Source organism: Takifugu rubripes, chromosome 1 (assembly GCF_901000725.2).
Source record: "Takifugu rubripes chromosome 1, fTakRub1.2, whole genome shotgun sequence".
NCBI classification, from domain to species: domain Eukaryota; kingdom Metazoa; phylum Chordata; class Actinopteri; order Tetraodontiformes; family Tetraodontidae; genus Takifugu; species Takifugu rubripes.
In genome coordinates, this window is record NC_042285.1 from 27,978,463 (window position 1) to 28,001,269 (window position 22,807).

At 44.9% G+C, this 22,807-nt stretch overlaps 3 protein-coding genes and 2 non-coding genes across 6 annotated transcripts in view; 4 read left to right on the top strand and 1 right to left on the bottom strand.

Moving 5' to 3' along the window:
* Window positions 1-142: 142 nt before the first annotated feature.
* LOC101074688 (high affinity cGMP-specific 3',5'-cyclic phosphodiesterase 9A) lies at window positions 143-11,210 on the bottom strand. 2 transcript variants are annotated; one of them, XM_029837435.1, is made up of 15 exons: window positions 11,084-11,210; window positions 5,527-5,730; window positions 4,877-5,038; window positions 4,750-4,801; window positions 4,568-4,643; window positions 3,816-3,958; window positions 3,675-3,734; window positions 2,531-2,708; window positions 2,212-2,334; window positions 1,645-1,737; window positions 1,425-1,492; window positions 1,220-1,322; window positions 746-850; window positions 529-675; window positions 143-442 (listed from the first exon to the last, which is right to left on the bottom strand). In XM_029837435.1, the coding sequence occupies exons 2-15, from the start codon at window positions 5,630-5,632 to the stop codon at window positions 248-250; spliced, it is 1,611 nt and encodes a 536-aa protein (XP_029693295.1). In that variant the 5' UTR covers window positions 5,633-5,730; window positions 11,084-11,210; the 3' UTR covers window positions 143-247. The 2 variants fall into 2 exon arrangements, with proteins under 2 accessions (XP_029693295.1, XP_029693248.1); XM_029837388.1 differs by having other exon boundaries at window positions 4,541-4,643.
* On the top strand, window positions 7,393-9,992 carry nifk (nucleolar protein interacting with the FHA domain of MKI67). Its single transcript, XM_003962174.3, has 6 exons — window positions 7,393-7,633; window positions 7,994-8,122; window positions 8,445-8,553; window positions 8,840-9,051; window positions 9,135-9,197; window positions 9,459-9,992. The coding sequence occupies exons 1-6, from the start codon at window positions 7,511-7,513 to the stop codon at window positions 9,681-9,683; spliced, it is 861 nt and encodes a 286-aa protein (XP_003962223.3). The 5' UTR covers window positions 7,393-7,510; the 3' UTR covers window positions 9,684-9,992.
* LOC115246561 (small nucleolar RNA ACA64) lies at window positions 8,158-8,286 on the top strand. Its single transcript, XR_003885691.1, has one exon. It is a non-coding gene; the product is annotated as a small nucleolar RNA ACA64 (small nucleolar RNA).
* LOC115246560 (small nucleolar RNA ACA64) lies at window positions 9,225-9,353 on the top strand. The gene has a single exon (XR_003885690.1). It is a non-coding gene; the product is annotated as a small nucleolar RNA ACA64 (small nucleolar RNA).
* clasp1a (cytoplasmic linker associated protein 1a) overlaps window positions 10,369-22,807 on the top strand; it is a 36,573-nt gene continuing 24,134 nt past the window's right edge. Inside the window, 8 exon segments of the mRNA XM_029836724.1 lie at window positions 10,369-10,504; window positions 11,229-11,432; window positions 17,748-17,826; window positions 18,015-18,118; window positions 18,275-18,366; window positions 18,536-18,611; window positions 18,815-18,912; window positions 19,384-19,448. Coding sequence (XP_029692584.1) covers window positions 10,502-10,504; window positions 11,229-11,432; window positions 17,748-17,826; window positions 18,015-18,118; window positions 18,275-18,366; window positions 18,536-18,611; window positions 18,815-18,912; window positions 19,384-19,448 — 721 coding nt within the window. The 5' untranslated portion in view covers window positions 10,369-10,501.

Sequence of the window (22,807 nt, forward strand, 5' to 3'; positions counted from 1 at the left end):
GCATTAAATAATTAAATGACAATGGTGAACTGTGTGAGCATATAAACATAAGTTAGTTTTGCTTTTTCCCCTTTAGATTTCAAAATATTAATTTAGAAAGCACAAATCACTGACAATACAAAAACAAAATTGAAATTGCAACTTTTATTCCAATATAATTCTCTCCCTCCACTTGCTTTCACTTTGACTGTGCGGCAGGATGTTCTTCATCAGTGCAAAGGTGGATTTCACTGACATCTCCCAAAGTTCACTGTGCATCCTGTTTGGAGGCTCGACCTCCAGCGTCCGTGTGGACATCCGATGTGCTCTGTGCACTCACAGCTGTCTCTTTACTTTTGGACACGCTCTCGCTCTGAGCCCGGTTCTGTTTCTCTCTTTCCAGGGCTTTCTCCATCTCCGTGTAGTAATCCAAAGCCTTTCTCACTGGGTCGATAATGTGCTGCTGCAGATCCAATTTTAAAAACTGTCATTGACGTGTCCCTGCGTGGTCCATTCACTGAAAATCTGACGGGTGTGTACATATTTTACCTCCAAGCAGGGGAAGAGATTAGCCAGCTCGATGAAGAGAGGCAGCAGGATGAACCTGATGAAGCCTGTTTGAGATGAAGGTTTGGTCACTTTATCCCGGTCCATGAAGGGGGTGACGGGGAGACCCTCCAGCTTCTCCACATCACTCTGAGGACGGAAAAGGAGAAATTATTCATGAGTTCAGGTTTTTAATTCTCTCTGTATTCTGTATAATTACCTGGTTGTAAAACTCCTGCAGAAGACAGTCCAGCCAGGGCTCGGCCACCTCCATGGGCCGGGCCTCGTTGGAAATGTCACTCACTTTGATCAGAATCATCATCAGCTGCACACACAACATCAAAGAGGACATATTGATGCTATTTGCTATTTGCTAATTTCCCTAATGGACATCCCCTAAAGGGATCAATAAAGTACCCTGATTCTGATTTTAGGAACCACAATGCCATCAAACCAAATCCTCCCATTCATTCATCCATTCATCCATTAATGCTGCATGTCAAACACATCCTCTGAGCTGGAACCTCAGCTGGAGCCCTTTATTCATGAGTAGATGCAGTTTTGGAGATTCATGCCATGTTGTCATGTTTGTGTTGTGCCTACAAGATGAAACTACAGGATTCTAACCCCCAACCCCAACCCCACATTGATTTTCCCTCTTCTGTGCATGAAACTGATGGATTTTCATTTTCACCACGTCCTTGTGGTCCTTGTTGGTGAAGTCAAAGGCTGGCAGGATGGACTTGAACTTGTTGAGAATCTCATTGTGCTTGGTCATGTCAGTGGCCAGGATACATCTGCAGGTAACAGAGGTGGAAAGGAAGCCAGGTTATAACGTGAGCCTGAGCCACGGCGCCATCATGCTGTGCACGCCAAGAAGTTCAGGAGGACGGTCTCACTTGATGATTCCTTCCCTGATGCGTTTGTACTGATCTGCAGGCAGATTTCTGAAGATGTTGTTTTGTGGCTGCAAAACAAAGAGACATTTATTGCTACTTTACAACTCCAGGGCCTCCAGGTTATGACCCTGGAACCTCCAAAGAACGACAGTGTAGCACCAATAAATGTTTCAATATCTTTGCGTTGTTTATATGATTTGCCATTTTCACCCTGCTTCACCTTCTCTAGTATCTCAAAGGCCACAGCACAGTGGTGGTTCTCCAGCGGGGAGATGTCATTGTATCGGAGCGCGAGTTCAGTCCGAGCGTTGATCTGCACAGATGAGCATCAGTCTCCCATTAATGTTCATGTTATAATCCATTCTGCTTCAGGAGCTGTGACAGAGCAGCTGCATGATGTAAGCTGTGCACACCTGACTGTATCTTCCCTCTCCCCTTCTCTGTCCTTGTTAATGCTGGTACCTCAGCATTGGTTCTTTAAACACCTCTCTTAAATAGGATGTTGCAAAGCACTTTTTATGTCATGTTTCCTGGTTAGCTTCATTTTTATGTCAAATGTATTTATCTTTCTGCGCTGAACTGGCCGGTGCATGAGCCAAGATAAAAGGTTCTACGGAATTATTGTGGGAAATAAAATGTACTGTTTTCACCTTTTAAAGCCATCAAGGAAAAAAAGGTGCCTTTCTAATACCAAGGTGATGAGGTGAAAGGGTGAAACAGGCCTCAGCCGCCCTGTATGTACCTGGGTTATGAAAAAAGGTAACATTTAAGCATTTTACATTTTCACCTGATAGGCGTTGTTGTATCCCTTGTGATCAAGGTCATGACAGACTGCAGAGGTCAACATGATGAGCAGGTCGATGGTGTCCATCTTAGTCCTCAGGTCAGTCAACCAGATCAAACCGTACATCTGCGCAGACACACAGGTTTGGGGTTTAGCAGCAGCACTTTTCTGGCGCTGCTGTGAAGGTCCTTCACCAGCCGGGTCGAACGGTCTGACAATCACAGGAGCTTGTGATTACAACTACAAGTGGCCCCTTCATGCTTTTCACCCTGACACACACACACACACACACACACACACACACACACACACACACACACACCATCTGGGTAACGCAGAAGCAGTGTTTGAAGTTGTGAAACGGGATGTTGTTGTATCGTCGGTAGACTTCAAACAGGAACTGTTGCAGAACTTCAGGCTCAATGTTGAAGGTCGATATGAAATCCAAGTCTGTGTACATGAACTGCAGGAGCACCATGATCTCTGCATCCTCCCACTGCCTGCACACACACACACACACACACACACACACACACACACACACACACACACACAGTTATTTGTGCCATAACTGCGTTTCCAAAGTTTATGCAGAAATCATCTCCCATTTCTTTCATTCTTTCGTGGTTCGTCTTCTTCTTGGATTGGTGTGTTGTTCAGGACAGACTCCAGACAGGAAGTGACAGTAACTGGGTGTGATTGACGGACGGATCGTGTTTTCAGGACTCATTTTAAAGTACGTTTTACTGGATTTGTTAATGATGGCAACATTTGTGTGAAGCAAACCATAGAGCTCATGCCGAACTGCGCATTAACCAAACTACCCACATTATGTTTGCTTTAAAGGTGTCGGAGCAAATAAAATGGCAGCAGAGCCATCCTGAAAGCATCATTACATATGCGTTGGACCATGAAGCCCCCTTCAAACACAGCATGTTGATTAAGCCTTTTATGAAAGAGGTCTTTTGATTTGCGAGGCCTCTGCAGGCCTATTTATATTGAAATGAGTGTCTAACAGGAGAAACAAGCTCCTCTTCTTCAGAGGACCCTGCAGGGAACAACTACAATTATCGTGTTTCTGTCTCACAGGAAACAGGTGTGACACCCCCTCCCCCGGCCGCCCACCCCAACCTTCCCGCATCATCCTCAGAACCGAATTATCGTACGTTACCCAATGTCACACTTCATCCAGCGAAGGTTTTTACATGTTTTTGGAGTAACGTCATCCTTCCTGCATCATCAGCATGACCATGTTCAATTTTAAACATGGGATTGTTGATGAGTTCTTAATTGACGAGTTTGGAGCTGGTGTCAAGCTTTACGCAGCGTTTTCATGGTGTCGTGCAGATTGTTGCAGGTCTGTGTACTACTAGAATTTACCAGAATTTCTTCTGCACAATCATTACATTTTTGACAATTCCAAATTCCACCAGTAATGGGTCTTTTGATCCTTTTTAAAGTCATACCAGTTGTCAAAGGTTGGAGTCTTCAGGTACTGTCTCACCTCCTCTGATATCTCCAAGGAGCTGCAAAGGTCACAGTTCAAGCATCAGTTATTCGGCTGATTTTTTCATCCATAGAAGAAGAAGCGTGTTGATGTGACGTGCCTCATTTGAAGAAACTTCTCTCGGACGTGCTCGCACTCCTTCCTGGTTTTGTGCAGGGTTCTCTTGTGGTAGAAGGGGGAAGGTTTAGGTGTTCCCTCTGACAGGTCTTTGAACAACCCCAGCCAGCTCAGATGTTCCACACTCTGTAAAAGATTGAGGATAAATTCCTCCCAGTCAGGATGAAGGTTAAAACCAAACCCTGATCATAGTGGCCAAGATAAAGTTCTGGCAACCTTCCTGTTTCACAGGTACAGGCAGTAAATGAGCAATGGGATGTATTAAAAGCAGCTGTGGACTCTGCTGGTAAAAGGAATTGCTGAGATTTTCAGGACCGTTTCTTTGTTGATGTGCGTCTGTGTGCACTGCTATAGTAACGCTGCAGTATTAAAATACACTGATACTCTGACAGGCTGCTTCTGGATTAGAGGTTTTTCTCCTCCAACAAAGCATGTGACTCAAGAAACAAAGATATGTTCCCCTTTCTGGAGGAATTTGTAAATTTGCACATCTGGTTGGATTTTATCCTTCGGTGTGACATCAGCATTGATAAAAGAAACTAAGGTTTTTACCTGAGTGTTCCACTATGGTGGATAATTTAAGTTATTAGTTTACACCTTCCTGTTTCCTCCTTGATTTCTTGTCCTACCAACATGTTTTCTAGAATTGAAATCTCATTTTCTCTAAAAAGGAAGCTGTGAAGACAAGGAAGTTTTCTTTTTCCATACCTCCAGCTTCTCCCGGAACAAATCTACCTGTTTCTTCATCTCAAACACAACCGCAGGTGCCTCACTGGCCTCAAAGAAGATTTTCTTCTCCAAACCCCGTAGCCTGGGATCACATTAGTCGGGTGATGTATCAACACCACAATCCAAACATAAAGTTTGTGTTCATTTAAACAGAAGTTCCTGTTGTTGTATCTTTACTCATTTCCTACCTTTTCTCCATGGCCGACAGGTCAAACCCCAGAGTGCCAGCGAGCTCTACACCTAAGAGAACAACAAAAAAGACAGTTTGTCCCAGAACCACATGTGATCCTGCATCACCTGCCAGGCTGGAGATACCTAAAGGCTCACTATTGCAGTCAGCGGCCACCACTTCCAGCTTGTAGCAGGAGTGTGGACTGTTGGGCTCCAGAGCCGGGGAGATGTTGATGATGCTGCCTCTGGGGTTGTAGAGCTTCAGGATGTCATTGGGTCCCGCCTCAGCCGCAGAGCGGAACAGCTCTGGATGGGTGGCCAGTATATTATCATTATTCTTGTTGTTATCAATGTCATTATTGTTATTTTTGTAAATGAGCTTCTGGACTTTAAAGTTCTCTCTGGGGTGTAAAGGGCTGCCGGTCAGCCGAGGGCTGCAGAACCGAGCAGACCTTTATACTTTATCACAAACTTCAGAGACAAGGTCACATAATTCTGAGTCCAAATCTGTAGATCTGATCTGAATTATTTGTTCAATAAAATACAAAAAAAGGCTTGAAAGATCTTCTTAAAAACCAGCCTGAGACCACGTGAGGTGCGACGTGACAGGCTGTCAGCAGCAGCTGCATCACTGCCTGAGCTGTGCTTCTGCCTCCACAATAAAATAACGATGACTTTTGCTTCTGTTGGAACAATTCACAATCACACCCTAATGATCTTCTGCTCAGAATCATCTTATCTGGGTTTATGTGTGAAATCAGAACACAGTTATGAAGCCGATGGTCAGTCCTTACCTTTGACATCCAGTGAAGGACAGTCCACCGGGAATTCAGCCTGCTCTGGTCTCCCGTTCACAGTGAAGTAGATGGTTTTTGTTGCCATGTCATGAATTCTGCTCATGTTGCTGTGTGTACCTCTGGTGCAGGTCTCAGCTCATTATTTCTTTGATAAACACTCCACCCCCTTTTTCCACTCTCCCACCTTCTTCTCTGCTCCTCCTTTTATGCAGTCCACAAAAACCAAAAAGATTTTTATATTTGCTCACATTTCTACAATTGTTTTCAGTTTCTAACAGAATAACAAATAGAAAAATTTATTTTTATAATTCAGAAGTGAGTGAGCATTGTTTTCATCTTCGGTGAATAAATCATAGCAGGTAATAACAGTGCCGGTAATCATTTTCAAGCAGGACCATTGTAAAAACAAAAAAGATATTTATGTGTTTCTGTAGTTTCATATCAAATTGCAATGTAGACGATTTTCCATGTGTATAAAACAAATGTGCCCTGTTAATTCCTGTGGTCAATCATAAGATGTAGGATCTACATTTTAGAGTCATGACAGCCATCCCCTCAATCTTAAAAAAAAATGCATATTTTACCTCATAAGTTAAAGATTAAGATTAAGATTAAGATGGACTTTATTCATCCCCGTGGGGAAATTGAATTATAGTAGCAGCGAATGCAGAGTAAAGAGACAGAAAAAAATAAATACAGATAGATTAGAATGTTATAAGCATATATACAGCATATATTATAAGCATATATATAATATATACATAATATAATATATACATATTATAAGCATATATACATAAATATAGAATAAATTAGAAATAAAATTACAACATAAACATTACACAATTATTGTTGAGTTGGTTTGAGTGAATTGTACAGTTTAATGGCGGACGGCAGGAATGACTTCCTGTACCGTTCCTTAGAGCAGCGAGGCTGCAGGAGTCTGTTGCTGAAGCTGCTCCTCAGTTTGTCCACTGTGTTATGGAGGGGGTGGGAGGGACTGTCCATGATTGTCCGCAGTTTCAACACCATCCTGTCCCTCACCACCTCGTCCAAGTTATCAAGTCTACAGCCAACAACAGACCCTGCCTTTTTGATGAGTTTGTTGAGTCTGTTGGCATCCTTTGCTTTAATGCCTGCACCCCAGCACACTACAGCACAGAAGATGGTGCTAGCCATAACAGACTGGTAGAACATGTGGAGCATCCTGCTGCAAACACTGAAGGACCTGAGTCTCCTGAGGAAATAGAGTCTGCTCATGGCCTTCTTGTAGACAGCATCGGTGTTTGTGGACCACTCCAGTTTATTGTCCAGCTGAACACCCAGGAACCTGTAAGATGGGACTATTTCCACGTCCTTCCCACTGATGCAGACTGGGGAGGGTGGGGACTTGCTTTTTCTGAAGTCCACCACCATCTCCTTCGTCTTGGTCACGTTGAGCTGCAGAAGGTTCTCCCTGCTCCACCTGACAAAACTCTCCACAAGGTCCCTGTATTCATCCTCCTGTCCATTCTCCACACACCCGACTATGACTGTGTCATCCGAGTACTTCTGGAGATGACATGTCTCAGAGTGGTACTGGAAGTCGGCTGTGTAGGTGGTGAACAGGAATGGGGAGAGCACAGTTCCTTGAGGAGCTCCTGTGTTGCTCATCAGGGGGTCGGACACACAGCTCCGCAGTCTCACAAACTTAAAGATTTACTTCGTAGAAAGAGCAGTGGTTCTCCAACGCTTTCAAATTCCATCTTACCATCATATGCATTTATGAATGTATTTATTTATTTGCAACGCTGTTTTGAGGGTTAGTATTAAAAAGAGCTACGGTGTCATGCGCCATCCTGGCCTGTAGGGGGCACTGCCTATTTCCGTCTCTTCGCTTTTGGACCACGTGGGGCGGAAGAAGCGTCCATCGTGGTTTGGGTATAGCTACGGGTCGTCTTGCAAATCTTCATCTTCTTCCATTTATGTCTCTTAAATAGAAATGACGGAGATTAAAGGAGAAACGGCGCCAGAAACAGCTAAAGAGCTGCTGGCCCTTAACCCCACTCAAGAGTCAGAGTTCAGGAAAAAGGTCCAGGAAGTGAAGAAGAACAAATCCAAGAAGGTGGGTAAAAAGACGAACTAGCAAACGACGAGTTTTCATTTGATATTTCCCTCAAACGACATTAGCTCCACGATGTTGTCGTCATATTAACGCTCTTTAGCTAACATATATGTAGCCTCTGTTTTTAACATCGTAACAAATATAAGGCTATACGTGATCGTAAAAATATACCGTTCGCCTAACATGTGTAAACAAACAACTTGTGAATTTTTGTATTAAACTTTCATCGAAGAGGTGAAGAAGCAGGTTTTATAGCGGACTCGGGGAAACATGCAGTCTGCACATCAGAACACTTGTTAAATAGATGGTTCCCTCATCTGTTCTGTGTATTTCTCGTTTTCTTCTCTTTTCTATTTATAGGGAACCCATTTATCCCCTGGAGTGATATATGTGGGGCATCTGCCACGAGGTCTGTTTGAACCTCAGCTCAAAGCTTATTTTGAACAGTTCGGCAAAGTCCTGAGACTCCGACTGTCCCGGAGTAAAAAGGTAAAACTCAGAACTGTACTTGAGATTTGCTCGGCTCAGACTGAAAGTGAGCTCAGATGTCACCCTGGTCTGAGGTCAGGTAACTGAGCCTACAGTATGTTGGTGCATTTAGCTTATCACCTGCCCACCTGTGACAGCATGATAAAACCCATGTTCCTACAAAATCTGGAGGAAAGCTAAAAGGAATCATTTGGAGTTATTATTAACGCCTCCTGGTCAATGATCTGAGACTTCTCCATCAAAGAAAGAAAATGTTGTGGTGTTGATTCATTTTTTTGAATAACAAAAGTATGAAATGGATCATGTAACTTTCTGCCTGCAGACTGGAAAAAGCAAGGGATACGCGTTCATTGAGTTTGATTGCGATGACGTTGCCAAAATTGTTGCAGAGACGATGAACAACTACCTGATGGGAGAGAGACTCATTAAATGTAAGAAGTTTTTTTTATATAAATCTGATTGAGACTGATTTCTCTAAAATTGTTCCTATTGTTTTGGCGGTTAGCTCGTTTTTTCTTTTGAAGATATAATTTTACTAAAAATAAAATTCTAATTGTTATGATGCACACACACACACAGCAATACATAATAAATCTACAATTTGATTTTGTCTGTCAAATAAATGTATTTTCAAGAATTGTTTCTAACACGTGACAAACAGCAGGGGGCAGTAGAGGGTACAAGTCCACTAAAGATGAGGGGAACTGTTTTCACCAGGTCATGTGGTCCCAGAAGAAAAGGTGCATGCAGAGCTGTTTGTTGGCTCCCAGGAGAAATTCAGAAAGCCCAGGCATCCAGCCACAGCGCGCTACAACCGAAATCGTACACAAGCCCAAATAGACAAGATGAAGGAAAGGCTTCTAAGAAAGGAGGGGAAGCTCCGCAAGAGACTGGCAGCACATGGCATCGAGTACGACTTCCCAGGATTTGTACGTTTTCTTGACCTTGTCTAAGATCCACATTGTTCAGCACACGCTGGTGGTAAATAGCCGTGTGCTGTGTCTTCCTCCAGGCTGCACAGCTGCCTCAGAAGAAAAAGTCTTCAGGGGCTATGAATGAGTCTTCATGTAGTGAAGTAAGTGTTGTTGAGTTTTGTCCAGGCACAGACTGAAAATGATCCCTGGTTTCTCAGTGATTTGGGATCAGACAACTGTGCCCACAGTAATGTGGTACGTTTAGCTTATTGCGAGTGCTTCTGTGTCTGCGCAATAAAACCCATGTACCAACAGCCACACACAAATGTTATAGGGTGGGTCAGGACTGGAAAAAATGTTTTTAAAATGAAGTGATGTGGGGGGGAAAAGATGGGAGAAAATGATCACGTCTTCCTCTTTAGGATGCCACGCCCGTCTGCACCCCCTCAGTCCTGGAGAAGAGAAAGTCCATGGTCGTTGATGACAATGCAGATGACGAGGTCGTCGTTAAGATGCCAGCAGGAAAGGACAATGAAGAGGAGTCGGACGAAGAAGATAGTGAGGAGGAAGAGGACTCTGTGGAGATGTCGGAGGAGGAGGAGGAGGAGGATGATGATGATGATGATGAGGAGGAAGGGGTGGAGTGAGGTTCTTCACTCTGTGGACTAAACTTCAGAGAAAAGACTGAACCATTGGAATAACCCGATGTCTGAGAGTAGTTTGGAACTACTGATTAATGAGGCGCATTTGTGGCGTTAATTAAATAGAATAAATACCTACCTATTTACTGTTTTTGGAGCATAAAGACTCACCCTGATGGAAAACAAAATTTGCTTTGTTTTTATTAATGTTTGAATTTTAATCATGTACAGTGATCTAAAAAAAAATGTAACAAGTTTTGCTTTTCATGTTCAAGCATGCTGCATCTATGGGCAAAATAAAAATGTGGCAGTGACGATGGATGAAAAGTAATATGACTTGAACAACCGGTGACATCACTGACAATTAACCACTTGGTAGTTTATCTCTAATAGATGTGCTCCCTCAAAATTTGAATTTTTTTTTATATTCAAGATTTATTTGGCTTTGTGTTTTTTGTTTTTTTTTTAAATTAAGCTCGATTTCCACTTTAAGAACATTTATTTTATCCTTAAACAGACCAATTCCAAGTGACTAAAATCCCACCGCTGGACCGGTCCCAGGAGCGGCCAGCAGGTGTCGCCACACACCCCTTTATCTACTTCCGCCTTATTTCCATTGCCATGCGACAGTTTTCCTACTGCCAACATCATCCCCGCACCGACTGCGCATGCGTACGACGATCCCATTCTCGTCCTGCGGTTCGAATTCCGGGTGGAGAGAGTGAGAGAAAGAGAAAGAAGTGATTTTGCAGCGCGACATTGGATATTTACAGCCAGCATCTACGCACTGTTCGTCCGGGGCCGGCGCGGTTTGCCTTCGGGATATGGTGAGTGGAAAGGCGCAGGATGAAGGTCCTCCTCGCCTCCCTGTCCCGGTTTTGCTGTTGATAACTGAGGCTCATTGAAGGCTGCGCTAGGGGCTAGCGTTAGCTTCATTCTCTACACCCCTGCTCTGTCAGCTGCTCTGGGGGCCGCTTAGCGACCATTTTGGGGGGGAAAAGAGAGAAAAATGTCTTTTGTGATCACCTGGGAAAATGTTGCAGGTACAATTGCTTTCGTTGGCTTTACTTTAACATTGCGAGAAGCTGTCAAGGCTCTTCTTAATTCGGACATTACTAGCAGTGATGATGCTCCAACTCTTGGTTGGCTCGGTGAACCATGTCGAAAGGATCCAGGTTGATCCAGGGCCAGTTGGACTTTAGTCTCAGCAAGCCGGGCAGAAATAAAGAGGCCAAACGAGCCGTCTCCCAGTTATTTTAATCAGTCCAGCTGACTCCGCTAGACCTGGAGGGATGACAATGGCCTGGACCAACGGGAACCTCCTTTGACATGATGTCACAATCGAATCATATGTTCATGTAAATGGCCCCGTGTGATGATCAAGAATCCACATTTTATCATCTTACCTGCAGTGACGTTAACGTAGGTTAGGCGTCGCTGCTCTTATAGGTGTGGACGTGTCAACCTTCTCTGCATCCTCGCTGTCACCTGAGACACAGGTGTGTTGCTCTCCGCCAGATCGCCTGCCTGCTTTTGCACATTGCATCATAGGTCAGGATGATGGAGCCCAGTATGGAGAAGTACCTGGCCCAGGTCCTGCAGAAGGACGTGGGCAGACGGCTGCAGGTCGGTCAGGAGATCATCGATTACGTTTCGGATAAGGAGAAATCCCACGATCTGGAGCAGGACCAGACGGCGTTGGACAAGATGGTGGACGGCATCGCCACCTTATGGGTCAACTCCAGCAACTTTAAGGTAAACTGCGGTTACCAGGCTAACACACACCTGCTGACACGCTGAGCCTTTTGTTGTATGTTATTAATCTAATGCCGCAGGCTTGGATTTGTTGGAGACAGGATTATCGAGGACTTTATCAATAATAAATAATGTCTGAACTTCCAGACAGTCACACGAAACGCTGGAACCATATTATTGTCACAGCCCAGGCTCACTCGAGTTCACTTTGAATGTTTGCTTTTAGTCCACGTGGACCAGAAAAGGTCAGCGATACCGGTCCCAACAGGTGGGAGAATACCTTTGTGTTGGTATCTCCGTGGTGGGGATGAAGACGACGATGATGATGATGATGATGCAGATCCAGACATGCCTTTTTGTCTTGAAAACGTGGCTCTAAATGTGGGTTCAAAGGTTGATTCCGTGTGATTCTGTTACCATTTTCCTTCCAAATTCCTCCTCTCCTGTGCTCACACACCCGCCCTCGGTGTGTGTTCTGGCTGCTGTAGTTGGTGAAAGGAGGTCGTGCGCTCCGCCTGCCTGTCACAAGCAGCCCGTCACCGAGCTGTGACGGCGCTGATGGACACAGACGGCATCTTCTCAGCGGTGCTGCAGGACTGATGCCGTAACCTCAACGTGGGCTTAGCGGATCACTTGGCAACTAATGTGGAAACTATTTAGTTTGAGAGGAGCAGTGGAGTCAGGCCCCATAAATGGAGCTCTGGGTTGCGAGACGAGGCAACTGTGTAAAGATGAGATTTTACACTGGCTGATGTCCGTCAAGCTCCATCTTAGTGACGGGTTCAGCGAGTTTCCTTTGCTCTGCATACTTCTGTGTGTTTAGATGACAAACATGCTCTGCTGGTGAGTGAATTCTTCCTTCCTGCCAACGTAACCATCCAAAGAGCTCGGCTGAGGCTAGCGTAGCGCGGGCTAGCACATGCCAAAGCCAAAGGCGTCCTTACTTTTAAAGCGCACCCTGATTTCCTCACCTTCCACATGATCTGGTTTTGGGAGATGTAAGGATATTTTATCGACGCCCCATCGGGACGTCTTGTTTTGTTATTATCAGGTGTGCTGTGGCCGCCACGCTTGTCACCGTTCTTCAGAACACGACCACGAATGCTTTTACGCGCCATCTTGCATCCATCTTTAGAAGATGAGCAGGGCCATGGACGGCGCCTGGGAGGTGACGCGCTGCACGCGGACGCGGTTGTGATGTTGTTGAGGCGTCTTCTGTGCGTTGGGGCGTGTCAGCACAGCAGCCACATCAGCCCAGCTGTGTTCTTTAGCTGCTAATCAAGTCTGAATCAGCCTGCACACATCCAGGAAGTGGCTAAATGACCCATACCGCCACCCCACCATGGGAGTCAGTGTCCCCTCTGCTGAAAACCAAAGGTTTGCTGTGCCATCGACGCCGCCCGTCATTTTAAGTAAAGAGATTGGCTCTTGGTACCTAGCTGCGGCCGGCCTCGGCTCTGTCAGCACTCATCACATCCGTCATGTCACGTCTTCACCATGTCATGTCTGCTTCCTTCCTGGCCGATCTGAGCCCGGAGCTGAATGTTTGAAGGGCCTTGAAACGATGGCTCGGACAACCTGGTGCCACCTGAAAGGTTGTTGCCGACCTCACAGCTTGGATTAGCCGTAAGCACAGTTCTGGTTTGATTCGTAGGAGTCTAGTTTGTTTCTTTTCATCATCGCAGTTAAAGTGTTTGTGAAATGTGTCCAAGATTGTGAAACTTTAAAACTTTGAAACTTTACTCTAGGTCCAAAAGTGTCAGGGATGTGCTCTTTGCCACCTCCCCAGTGACTTCCTGTATGACATCATCGGGTTGGTGTTGCAGGCCAATGCCAAACTCAGACGACATAACTTTCAGATTTGTTTGTGTGCCACTATTGTTGTACACTTTTTGGAATGTTGGAAGTTCACTACAAGTCTGGATGGGTTAGACGGGACCGAGTGGGTTCTTCCTGCTTCAGACAGCGACGTCACGTTTGGGGGATTTGGCCTCAGATTATTAATAGGTGAAATAAAACCACTGTGGATGGATTTTACAGACTCCGTTGAGAATGAGTGAGCGACTGGTTGTGTGTTTGAGGGGCAGCAAAATTCAACATAAGCTTAAATGTGTCAGCTATTAAGTAAAGATGAACCTAGTTTGTTTTGCCAAGGCTAAAAAAAAAAAAAAAAAAAAAAAGCTAGGTCACCTGCACCCAAAGATCCACTTAAAGAGGCTGTTGAGCAAGACTGTGTTTGCTTCTGGCTCATGGGACAATCAATAGCTTTACTCTTTCATTTATTATGTGAGGATGTGGTGGAGATGGCTGTGTGCAGGGCTTGGACAGACATGGCGGACCTTTTAATGGACGGCTGTTTACACGTCACACCGAGCTAACACGCCTCTCCTGGAGTGATTCCTCCCCCCGTCTGGGTGCAGGTCCGGTGTGAAGCAGGTCAATGCTGATTCCGTCTCCTCTCGGAAGTCGCAGGTGTTCCAGCTCTGATGTTTTCGATGGTCTCAGGTTAAAAATGAAACCAAACCGAGTTAACAGGGAGAACTCTGGGCAGAGATCTGCTGCTGTCTGCGTTACTCCTGATTAAGAAGGGAAGCTGTTATTGTGCTTATTTCACATCATATTCTCAGTGTTTGCACAAAACTAATTGAACATCGTTTGTTCATGGAGAAAAATGTAAAAAAAATAATAATCCTGAAACCTGGAAGGATCAAATGGAAAGCAAAGGTTCTGGTGGTTGCGTGTAAATGCAGCTTACCGCAGCCAAAGCAGAAAAAAAAAAATCTCCTGGATTAAATAAAAGCAGATTATGACTGAGAGGTTGGCATTGTGAAAGGGCTCAGCAGGAGGGAGACGTTCACTGGTGGTGCTGATGAATCCAGGGGGGTAAAGCTGCTGTTGCTGCTGCTGATGGTGAGAACAGTCCATAAACCCTCCTGGTTCTGCTCCTTCCTCTCATCTGCTGCTGCATCTTCCCCACCGTGCACACACACACAGTCCCAAACCCACATGTGAAACCCAACTACACATAGTTTAGTCCAGCTTTGTCCCACAAATGCTCCTTGATTGCCACATTAATGACTGACAGGCAAACGAAGCTCCTCAGCTGAGGAACTTTCTGCACCTGCTCGGTCCGAGAATTCCATGTTTTATAATTCCTCATGTTAAAAAAGCGCTGAGGGCACCAGAGATCACACCTGAGGACCACTCCTTCACAATCCATCAAGGTTTCCAAGCTGTCCCCTCTCTGAAGGGGAGCCTGCAGCTGAAGGTCAGCTGAGCATCTGTCTCATGAGGCACTTTTCTGCTGAACTTTAACAAACATCAGAGCGAGTGATGATAGACCCAGTATTACACACTTCCTGTTTGCTTCTGCTTTGGACACACATGTGCAGAGGGACATGTCCTGTCACATGACCCCTCTTTACCCCCTGCCCAAGCTCTGTTGTTGTCCGCTCGTGCAGCCAGCGTTCATAATTCAGACAGAAGCTTGTTGATCCTTTTGTGCAGCCTCTCATCGATCGCTCGGGTTAAACCCTGCAGAACAGGAGAGGGACAGTTTTATCCAGTAAAACAGTCAACACAACAGGTTAATAAACAGCTGCGTCACCTTTTATGAGTTAATATTTGACTCTTCAGTCCTATGGTAGCAATCGTAGGTCAGCAGAACGTCCATCTGTGACCTTTTGTCCCTTGTCGTTAAGCTAGCCCTACCACAGCCACTCTAATCCTCTCTTAAGGATTCAAGCTAAAAGATTGTGCATCTGAAGGTATTAGGAAATGGTTAAGATCACAGATTTCACCTCAGAAGTGCTGACTCCTCAGCCCAAACCTGCTTGTTCCACCTAAAATAGCAGATACAATATCTTCTTTCTGTCGGGGGGTTTCTGGGAGTCGTCTTCTCTCTGCCTCGTTTCTTGCTGCTGCTGTTTTTAGTCCTCATGGGCACCTCGCTCCAGGTCACCGAGAGTCCCGTGGTTGCCGTCTGATGCGCCCATCTCTGGCTCCAGGATATGTTGCAGTTTCTTCATTAAAAAACAAAATCCCTTTTAATATAAGAGTAGGAGACCATGTGAACCAAGCTGCAGGCTTCATTTTTCTCAGATTCTTCTCAAGAGCAAATAGAAATAAAAGAAAAAGATGGGAGGCAACTGTGAGACCGATGTGAGGAACCGCTGCTCCAGCAGGAAACGTGCTACAGTGTGTTCTCCTCACTAATGTTCTAGACAAGAGTTGTAAAAAAGTCGCTTGGTTGTTGGATTTTAAACTGCTCTTTTGCCTTTTAGCGACCTTTCTAGAGTTGAGATGAGGAGGAAAAGATCAGGTCTGTGCCGGCTGCTCCTCGCGGTCCTGCTGCTGGACTTCTCTCATGTTGTTGTTGGGTTAGTTCACAGCGCAGACGGACAGACGGACAGAGGGGTATTTCTGGGGTATTTCTGTGTGAAATGCCATCCCAGGAGGACAGGAAGTGGAAATGACTCCTTGTTGTCCGGTCGATGGTGCTTCTTGGTGTTTACTGCACCGTCCAGTCCAGCCTGTGGTGCCACTGTGTGGTCACTGGGGCCAACCAGCCTCACACCAGCGGAACATTCAGAACCAGAAGGATCTGCAGGCTCTTTTCTCTCTGTTTTGGATTCTTTATGGTAATTGGCCGTTGGAAATCACGCACATACCCAGATGTTGTTCTGATTTAAGGGAACACACCACACGTCTCTGTCTGCACACGTCGGCCCTGCTGCCATTTAGTGAACAGAGAGGGAGAAATCCTTGATCTCCTATTTGATCTCATGGTGGAGACAGACCAACAAGTGTGTGTGTGTGTGTGTGTGTGTGTGTGTGTGTTGAAGCTTAGTTATGCTTTTCGCTACTTAAAGGTATATGTGAGGGAACCTTTGGTGCCTCAGCTAGTGGAGGTTGTTCCCATGTAATGGCAGGTTGACAATAATATCGGTATTATTGGAGCATTCACAGGCTTGTTTACCACGAATGTTGTGTTTGCGGCTGCTGGCGGCAGGTAAAGCAGCGCCGACGGGGCTTCTCAACACACTCTGTGACTCCTGTCAGAGGAGCGAAAAGGGGGTCAGGAAGAGAAGTTCCATGTCTGTCAGAGAGAAGTGTTGTAAAACAACAGTTCATCTAAAGAAAGAAGGCATGGATGAGAATTCATACCAACCCAAATATGCAGTCAGAGACAAGAGGCGACCTGCCTGTTTATCTCAACGTCTGATCTTGTTTGCAGTCTCCAAAGTTTTTCCAGTGATTAGACTGTGATGGGGCAGGAGTCTGACTCTGTGGTTTTCTGCCTTGCAAAAAGACTCCAGGTTCAGAATCACAAATCCTGACAAGTCAGATGAGTGAAACTATTACATTTATAGCAAACTACCAGGTTGCCCCCTGGCGGTGGGCTACAGTAAAACTACAAAGAATTACCCAAAAATCCCTTTTATTTCCGGAGGTCAGGTCCTTGGTCGCCCCCTGGCGGAAGGGAAGTGGAAGTGTTTTATATTCAACCCTCAGGGTTTGTATTTTGTTGGTACTGGTCTTTTTTTCATGGTTACATTAATGCAAGGCTGATGTCTGTGATTCCAGGGGTTAGAGTTGGGGGGGGGGGGGCTGGAGAAGGAACCTGTCTGTGCTGCTCTGAGGGGGCTGTTGCTCTTTTTACTGTCATGATTCTTTTTTCTCCCAACTCGAGAAAGATTGAAACAAGGAGTTCCTGAAGAAGAGAAGCTGAATCTGGATTAGAAATAAACTAATGGACATGGTTTAAACTATAGTTTAATACTGCTGATCCCTCTCAAAGCTGACTTTAAGTCCTCTTTCAGACCACATGATCAGTCTAATTACTGTAATTCCCTCCTGTTTCAGAACAAAGGATCAGCAGGAACAGGCCCGTCCACCTCAGACTCAGAAATCTGGAAAAGCCAGAAAATGCTGGCAGCAGATCGGACATGAAACAAACTGCACCATCTTTTTTACTTTCGGTGCAGTTTTTGCTACTTTACCTTTTCTCTCAGACAATATAAAATATAATACAAAGTTCCTCTACTGACTGGACGGACATAAAGATAGTGTGTGTGTGTGTGGGGAAGGGGGGGGGGGGGGGGGATCACCACAACAGCACAAACATAAAATCTGTGGTTTAATCAGAAACCTTTGCATCTTGCTGTGATCCACTGTGATCCACTGTGATCCACTGTGATCCACTGTGATCCCACTGTGATCCACTGTGATCCCACTGTGATCCCACTGTGATCCCACTGTGATCCCACTGTGATCCCATGGACTTGTATTGGTCACGTCTCCCTTATCCACCAGGTGACGCTGTTGGGCTTGGACCTGGTGTCTGCACTAGTGACCAGGCTTCAGGACAGATTCAGGGGCCACGTTGGAACAGGTGAGGTTGCTCACATCGTTCTGGCTCTTCTCTAAATGAGACGGAGCATCTCAGTGGGACACACTTCAGCTTTTGAGCCTCCAGCTCTGAGACTGAACCTCTTTATTGTAGACGACACGTTTAGCCACATTTTCATTTCCTATTGATGATTTTCAGTGATTAAGTGTTTAAAACGATCTTTTCTTCAGTGCTCCCCAGCCTTATTGATCGATTAGGAGATGCAAAAGACCAAGTACGAGACCAAGACCAAAGTCTGCTGTTAAAGATCATGGAACAAGCTGCCAGCCCACAGGTGAGCAGGGCAATAAAAGAACTGCGTGCTGCCTCCTGGCCTTTGGGTCGCTCTCCTAGTGCAGCGCGTGTGTTGTATGAGCTGTGGTCTTCCTGTTTGTGTCATCGCTCCGACACCAGAACCACAAAGTGCATGTTGTTTGCTGTGTTGCTGCAGTACGTGTGGGACAGAATGTTGGGAAGCTTCAAACACAAGAACAGCAGGACCAGAGAAGGACTGTGCCTTTGTCTCATCGCCACCCTCAACACGTGAGTCAAACCTCTCCTCCTAATGCTGCCTATCACGGAGGACACTTTAGATGCCTTTAAACTGTGTTTTTAAGTCCTGATTTGATGATTCAGAACTTTGCTCTGTCCTTTTGCCCCATAGATGATATTTGACATGTCTTATTTGATTCTGCGTGTGTTCATTTTCCAGGTATGGAGCTCAAGGCCTGACCCTCAGTAAAATTCTTCCTCACATATGTTACTTATTGGGGGACCCAGTGAGTCAGGTATGCCTAATTTTTGAATTAATAACAAACCTACAGTTAACTGTTGTGTTCGGGGACAGATTCTTGGACATGCAGATGTTTAAAACGCATTGTGATCAGTGTGCTCATAAACTAGATTTTAGGTCTATCCTCGTTTTTGGTGCATCATTTAGGAACTGTGACACACTTTCTGCACAAATGATAGCAAATTCTTGTGTTTTCAGGTTCGTGATCGAGCAGTCAGCTCCTTGGTGGAGATCTACAGACATATAGGGGAGAGAGTGAGACTGGATCTCAGTAAAAAGGGCATTCCACAGGCACGGTACGCCAACAACACTCAGCCAGCCTGTCACTATCTGTTTACTAATGTTTGCCAGCTTCCACTTGTTCCCTGCTTTTGCATTCTGTCTCACACAGCAGAGCAGAGCAGAGCAGACAGTGTATGTGGGAGGTGTAACGTTACAGGCAGGGTCAACGAGCAGGACCAGACTCCCCCTAGTGGCGAAGGCGCTGCATCACACCCTTAGAACACTAATTACATTTACAGATTAATTGAGAGAAACACGTCTTATCAGTTTAATACAAATTAAGAGCATCTCCAAATGATCCTCTTATCTCCTCCTACTGCACAGCAGAAATGTTGTGTCTTAGTTTTACCTAATCCTAATCCTGCCTCTAAAGCTCTGCACACAGAGAACATGTACAGGAATCAGGTGTGTGTGTGTGTGTGCGCGTGTGTGTGTTCTGTCCATCAGCAGTTTACATGTAAATGTTTTTCTGCTTACATTTACAGGTTGAATGCAATCTTCACCAAGTTTGATGAAGTCCAAAGATCTGGGAACATGCTCTTGTCCTCAGGTGAGTTTTCTTCCTTTATATTCCTCTATATCTTCCTCTATATCTTTATATTCTGAGCATTTTGGCTGCTCCATTGGACCCTGGCTCATTTGGGCCCTGGCTCCATTGGACCCTGGCTCCATTGGACCCTGGCTCATTTGGACCCTGGTGGACTCAATTGAGTTGAACTCGGCAAGAGATGATTTTTCCATGTCAATATGGCTACTGGGAAGAAAATGAAGACAGATCTGCAGATGTTAAATCTTCTCCTCTCACATGATATCAAAGCCAATTTGTTACTTTCATGATGCAGAAACAAAGAACTGGTTCTCTTTTATCCTGCTAAATGTTTCATTAGGAGACGAGCGTCCACCAGGTCATGCTTGGAGTAGCTTTAAATGGATCTGCATACTTTGATGATTTTGTTCAGGTGTTTATCAGGACACGTTTGCTGCTAAACTTTAAATTAATCTGTAGAAACCAAACATGCAAACAGGAAATATTTGCGGATGCATTTTGTTCCCTGACATCCCCCTTGGATGTCGAGCACTCCTAAAGGCATTTCGAGACCAATAATAAGTTGCAGTTCGTTTTCTCACCACTAGATTCCGCCAAATGGTACCAAACACTGGGCCTTTTACTTTAAAGATGTCACTGATATTGATTACACTGCTGAGTTTAACCTACATGGTCTCTAATTTTGCATTTATCCAGTTGCCTTTCTTTCCCAGATATTCACTCATAATTAACTCTAAAAAAAAATAAAAGCAGACTTAGGTCCTCATTTATTCTGGCTGCCATTTCTTTTCCATGTAAAATACAAGACTGTTTCTTTAATAGCTGTAGAACTTCTTTTGAAATTGTTCATGGGCAAATTGTTTAAGATCACGCTTTTAAAAAAAGAAAATCTCTCACAAATCTCTTAAACCATGTGACCTTATGTCAGAATTTAAGGACCTTCAACGATAAATCGACACATTTGATCTAATTCTAGACCTAGACTACAGGTCGTGTTAGTGTTGAATCACGTGCTGATGAGGAGGATGGAGGCAGAGGAGGTGGCGTCGCTGTGGTGCTGTCACAGAGGGAGCCAGTAAAGAAGGAGTTATCCAGAGGAGCCACAGTAGAGGGAGGAACAGGGAGCAACGCAGACGCCATTTTTGCAGCAGCTCTAGACACAAACTGTGGGTGGGAGACAGAGTAGAGAGGCTTCAGAGAGAGGAAAGTGCACGTCTCTCTGGCTTTAGCTGTGACAACGGCTGAACAGCATCATGACAGCCGGGGAAGGTAAGACGGAGTCGGAACGCAGCTCCTTTCATACGTGCACACATTGTTATGTAATCTTGACTTCTACTTTAACACTGGTCTTCTACGGTCCTGCTGCAGGGTGTGTGTGTGTGCGTGTGTGCGTGTGCGTGTGTGAACCTCGTCTCCAGCATTCTCTCAGTTCTGCTGATGAACCCAGACGTTAGTCACACCTTCGTCCAGCTCAGTTAAACCTGGTGATTAATCATGTTTAAAAACTCTGGCTCTCTAGAATCTGCTGAATCTGCATATTTGGTCAAAACTACTTGGAGCGACTAAACAAACGGTCTGTTTGATTTAAAACAAGCTTAGCTGGTATTTTGAGCTACCCACGGCTAAATTTAGCAGATAAATGTGATTGATAACAGAACGGTGCAGGCTGAAGGTTTAAACGCTGGGATGGATCCTGACTGGTGTGCGAATTCTGAACGTTTGCAGCCGAATCACGGGAGGATTTAGTAGCTGTTGCTGCTGCTGTGATGAAGCTGCTCGTGACCATAGAAGGTCTTTTTATATTTTAAATGGAATGCTACATCATCACTATTGTTGGGTCATAAAGGGTCACGAGGTAGAAAGGAGGATGCAGTTCTTTAGCCTGCAGAGGTGAAGATGAATTCACTGGATTATTCAGCTCTCACTCCCAGTGTGCGCACGTTTGTGTGCACGTGTGCGTGCGTGCTGAAGAAGTTGTGTGTCATCATGTCTCTCTATAAAGACCAGATGGGAGATTTTGTCATGTGTGTATCTTATTGTGTGGGTTGTGTGTGTGCTTCTGGCTGCTCTTGTCTGTGTAGGAGGTTCTGGATTTGAAGCTTATGTTTGTTATTTTTCTATTTTTAACGGTGTGTTTCCATGTTGCTTTATATTGTTGAATTTAAATCACGTTAAAAATACACGTGTTTATATGTTATATTTGCAGTGACAGGGTGATTTTAGAAACTCTTTGGAAACTCTTTGAAATCGCCCTTTAATTTGGATGAAATTGGTGCAGAAAGATCTGATTATTGGGCATAAAGTGACTTCAAAGTCAATGTTTTTATTATGAAATAACTCAGATCATCTCTAATCTGTCTCTTGTGCAGCTCTTACTGAGGGTGAAAGCCTCAATGATATAAACGTTGCAGGTTTTAATCTGAGATACTTTTAATCTGTCAGCCTCCTGCTCTGCGTTTGCAAGAGGGTAAATTCTCTCATGTCGTGGGGTCTTTTTTCTGCAGCGAGAGGAGAGCAAATCCTCCCTGTTACATAAAGTCTTTCCCAGAGTCTTTACTGGGGAAAGTGCTGACGTCGGTGCAGCTTCAGCGTCGTTGGGCCTGGATCCTGACACCTTCTGAACAAATCATGGAGCGCAGCTGTAATTGCTCTGACAAATGTGTGCCAAGGTTGCTCGTTGTTACCCTGACATCATCTGGGGAGGTTGGAATGTGTAATTTAAACTGTAGCTGGTAGCTAGCTGTTGTACTGAATAGTTTAAATGAAGCATCATTTAGTTGTGCTTAAGATTGAGAGTGTGAGTGAGCTGAAAAAGTGATGTTACAACAATAGACCCCACCCTCCCTCATCATCACTCATCTCTCACACACACACTCACACACACACCCTGACTTCAGGAGAAAGGACAGAGTGTGTCAGCAGCAGCGGGAGGAGCAACATGCTGAGGAGGCTGATGTGCAAGAAAGTCTGCATCTGTGAGAAAAGCTCTTTTCCTTGTTGGGATTTTTGCTCCCACAGATTTGTTTTTGTCTTGCCGACATTGTTCTTTCTCTCTTTCTCCCTTTCACAAACTTTTTAGCTGGTACGACTGGTTTTTGCTGATTGCTGTTCGTGAGCCGATAACTGTTAAGTTTTCCCGCGTGTCCATATTTGATGGAATTTGATTCTTATAGGTTGTGCTGCTGAATGTCTGGAGGATTAGGTCTTCTCCTGATATCTGGATGCAGACATTGAGTGTCTACCAACTGGATTTTTGGGCGTATTTGCTCAGTGATGTAGTGATGGTGACTGGCTTCCATGGGACGAATGTGGTAACACTGAGCTGCTAAGCCAGATTCCTCTCAGATTGACGGACACAGAGG

What these genes read in the sequence shown, in the direction of transcription:
- LOC101074688 (XM_029837388.1), bottom strand. Translation starts at nt 5,632, where the DNA reads ATGAGCAGAATTCATGACATGGCAACAAAAACCATCTACTTCACTGTG. An exon ending in ATCAGGGAAGGAATCATCAA is followed by an intron (nt 1,323 to 1,424) that starts GTGAGACCGTCC and finishes TGTTACCTGCAG; the next exon opens with ATGTATCCTGGCCACTGACA. An exon ending in TGCAGGAGTTTTACAACCAG is followed by an intron (nt 676 to 745) that starts GTAATTATACAG and finishes TTCCGTCCTCAG; the next exon opens with AGTGATGTGGAGAAGCTGGA.
- nifk (XM_003962174.3), top strand. Translation starts at nt 7,511, where the DNA reads ATGACGGAGATTAAAGGAGAAACGGCGCCAGAAACAGCTAAAGAGCTG. An exon ending in AGAAGAACAAATCCAAGAAG is followed by an intron (nt 7,634 to 7,993) that starts GTGGGTAAAAAG and finishes TTCTATTTATAG; the next exon opens with GGAACCCATTTATCCCCTGG. An exon ending in ATGAGTCTTCATGTAGTGAA is followed by an intron (nt 9,198 to 9,458) that starts GTAAGTGTTGTT and finishes CTTCCTCTTTAG; the next exon opens with GATGCCACGCCCGTCTGCAC.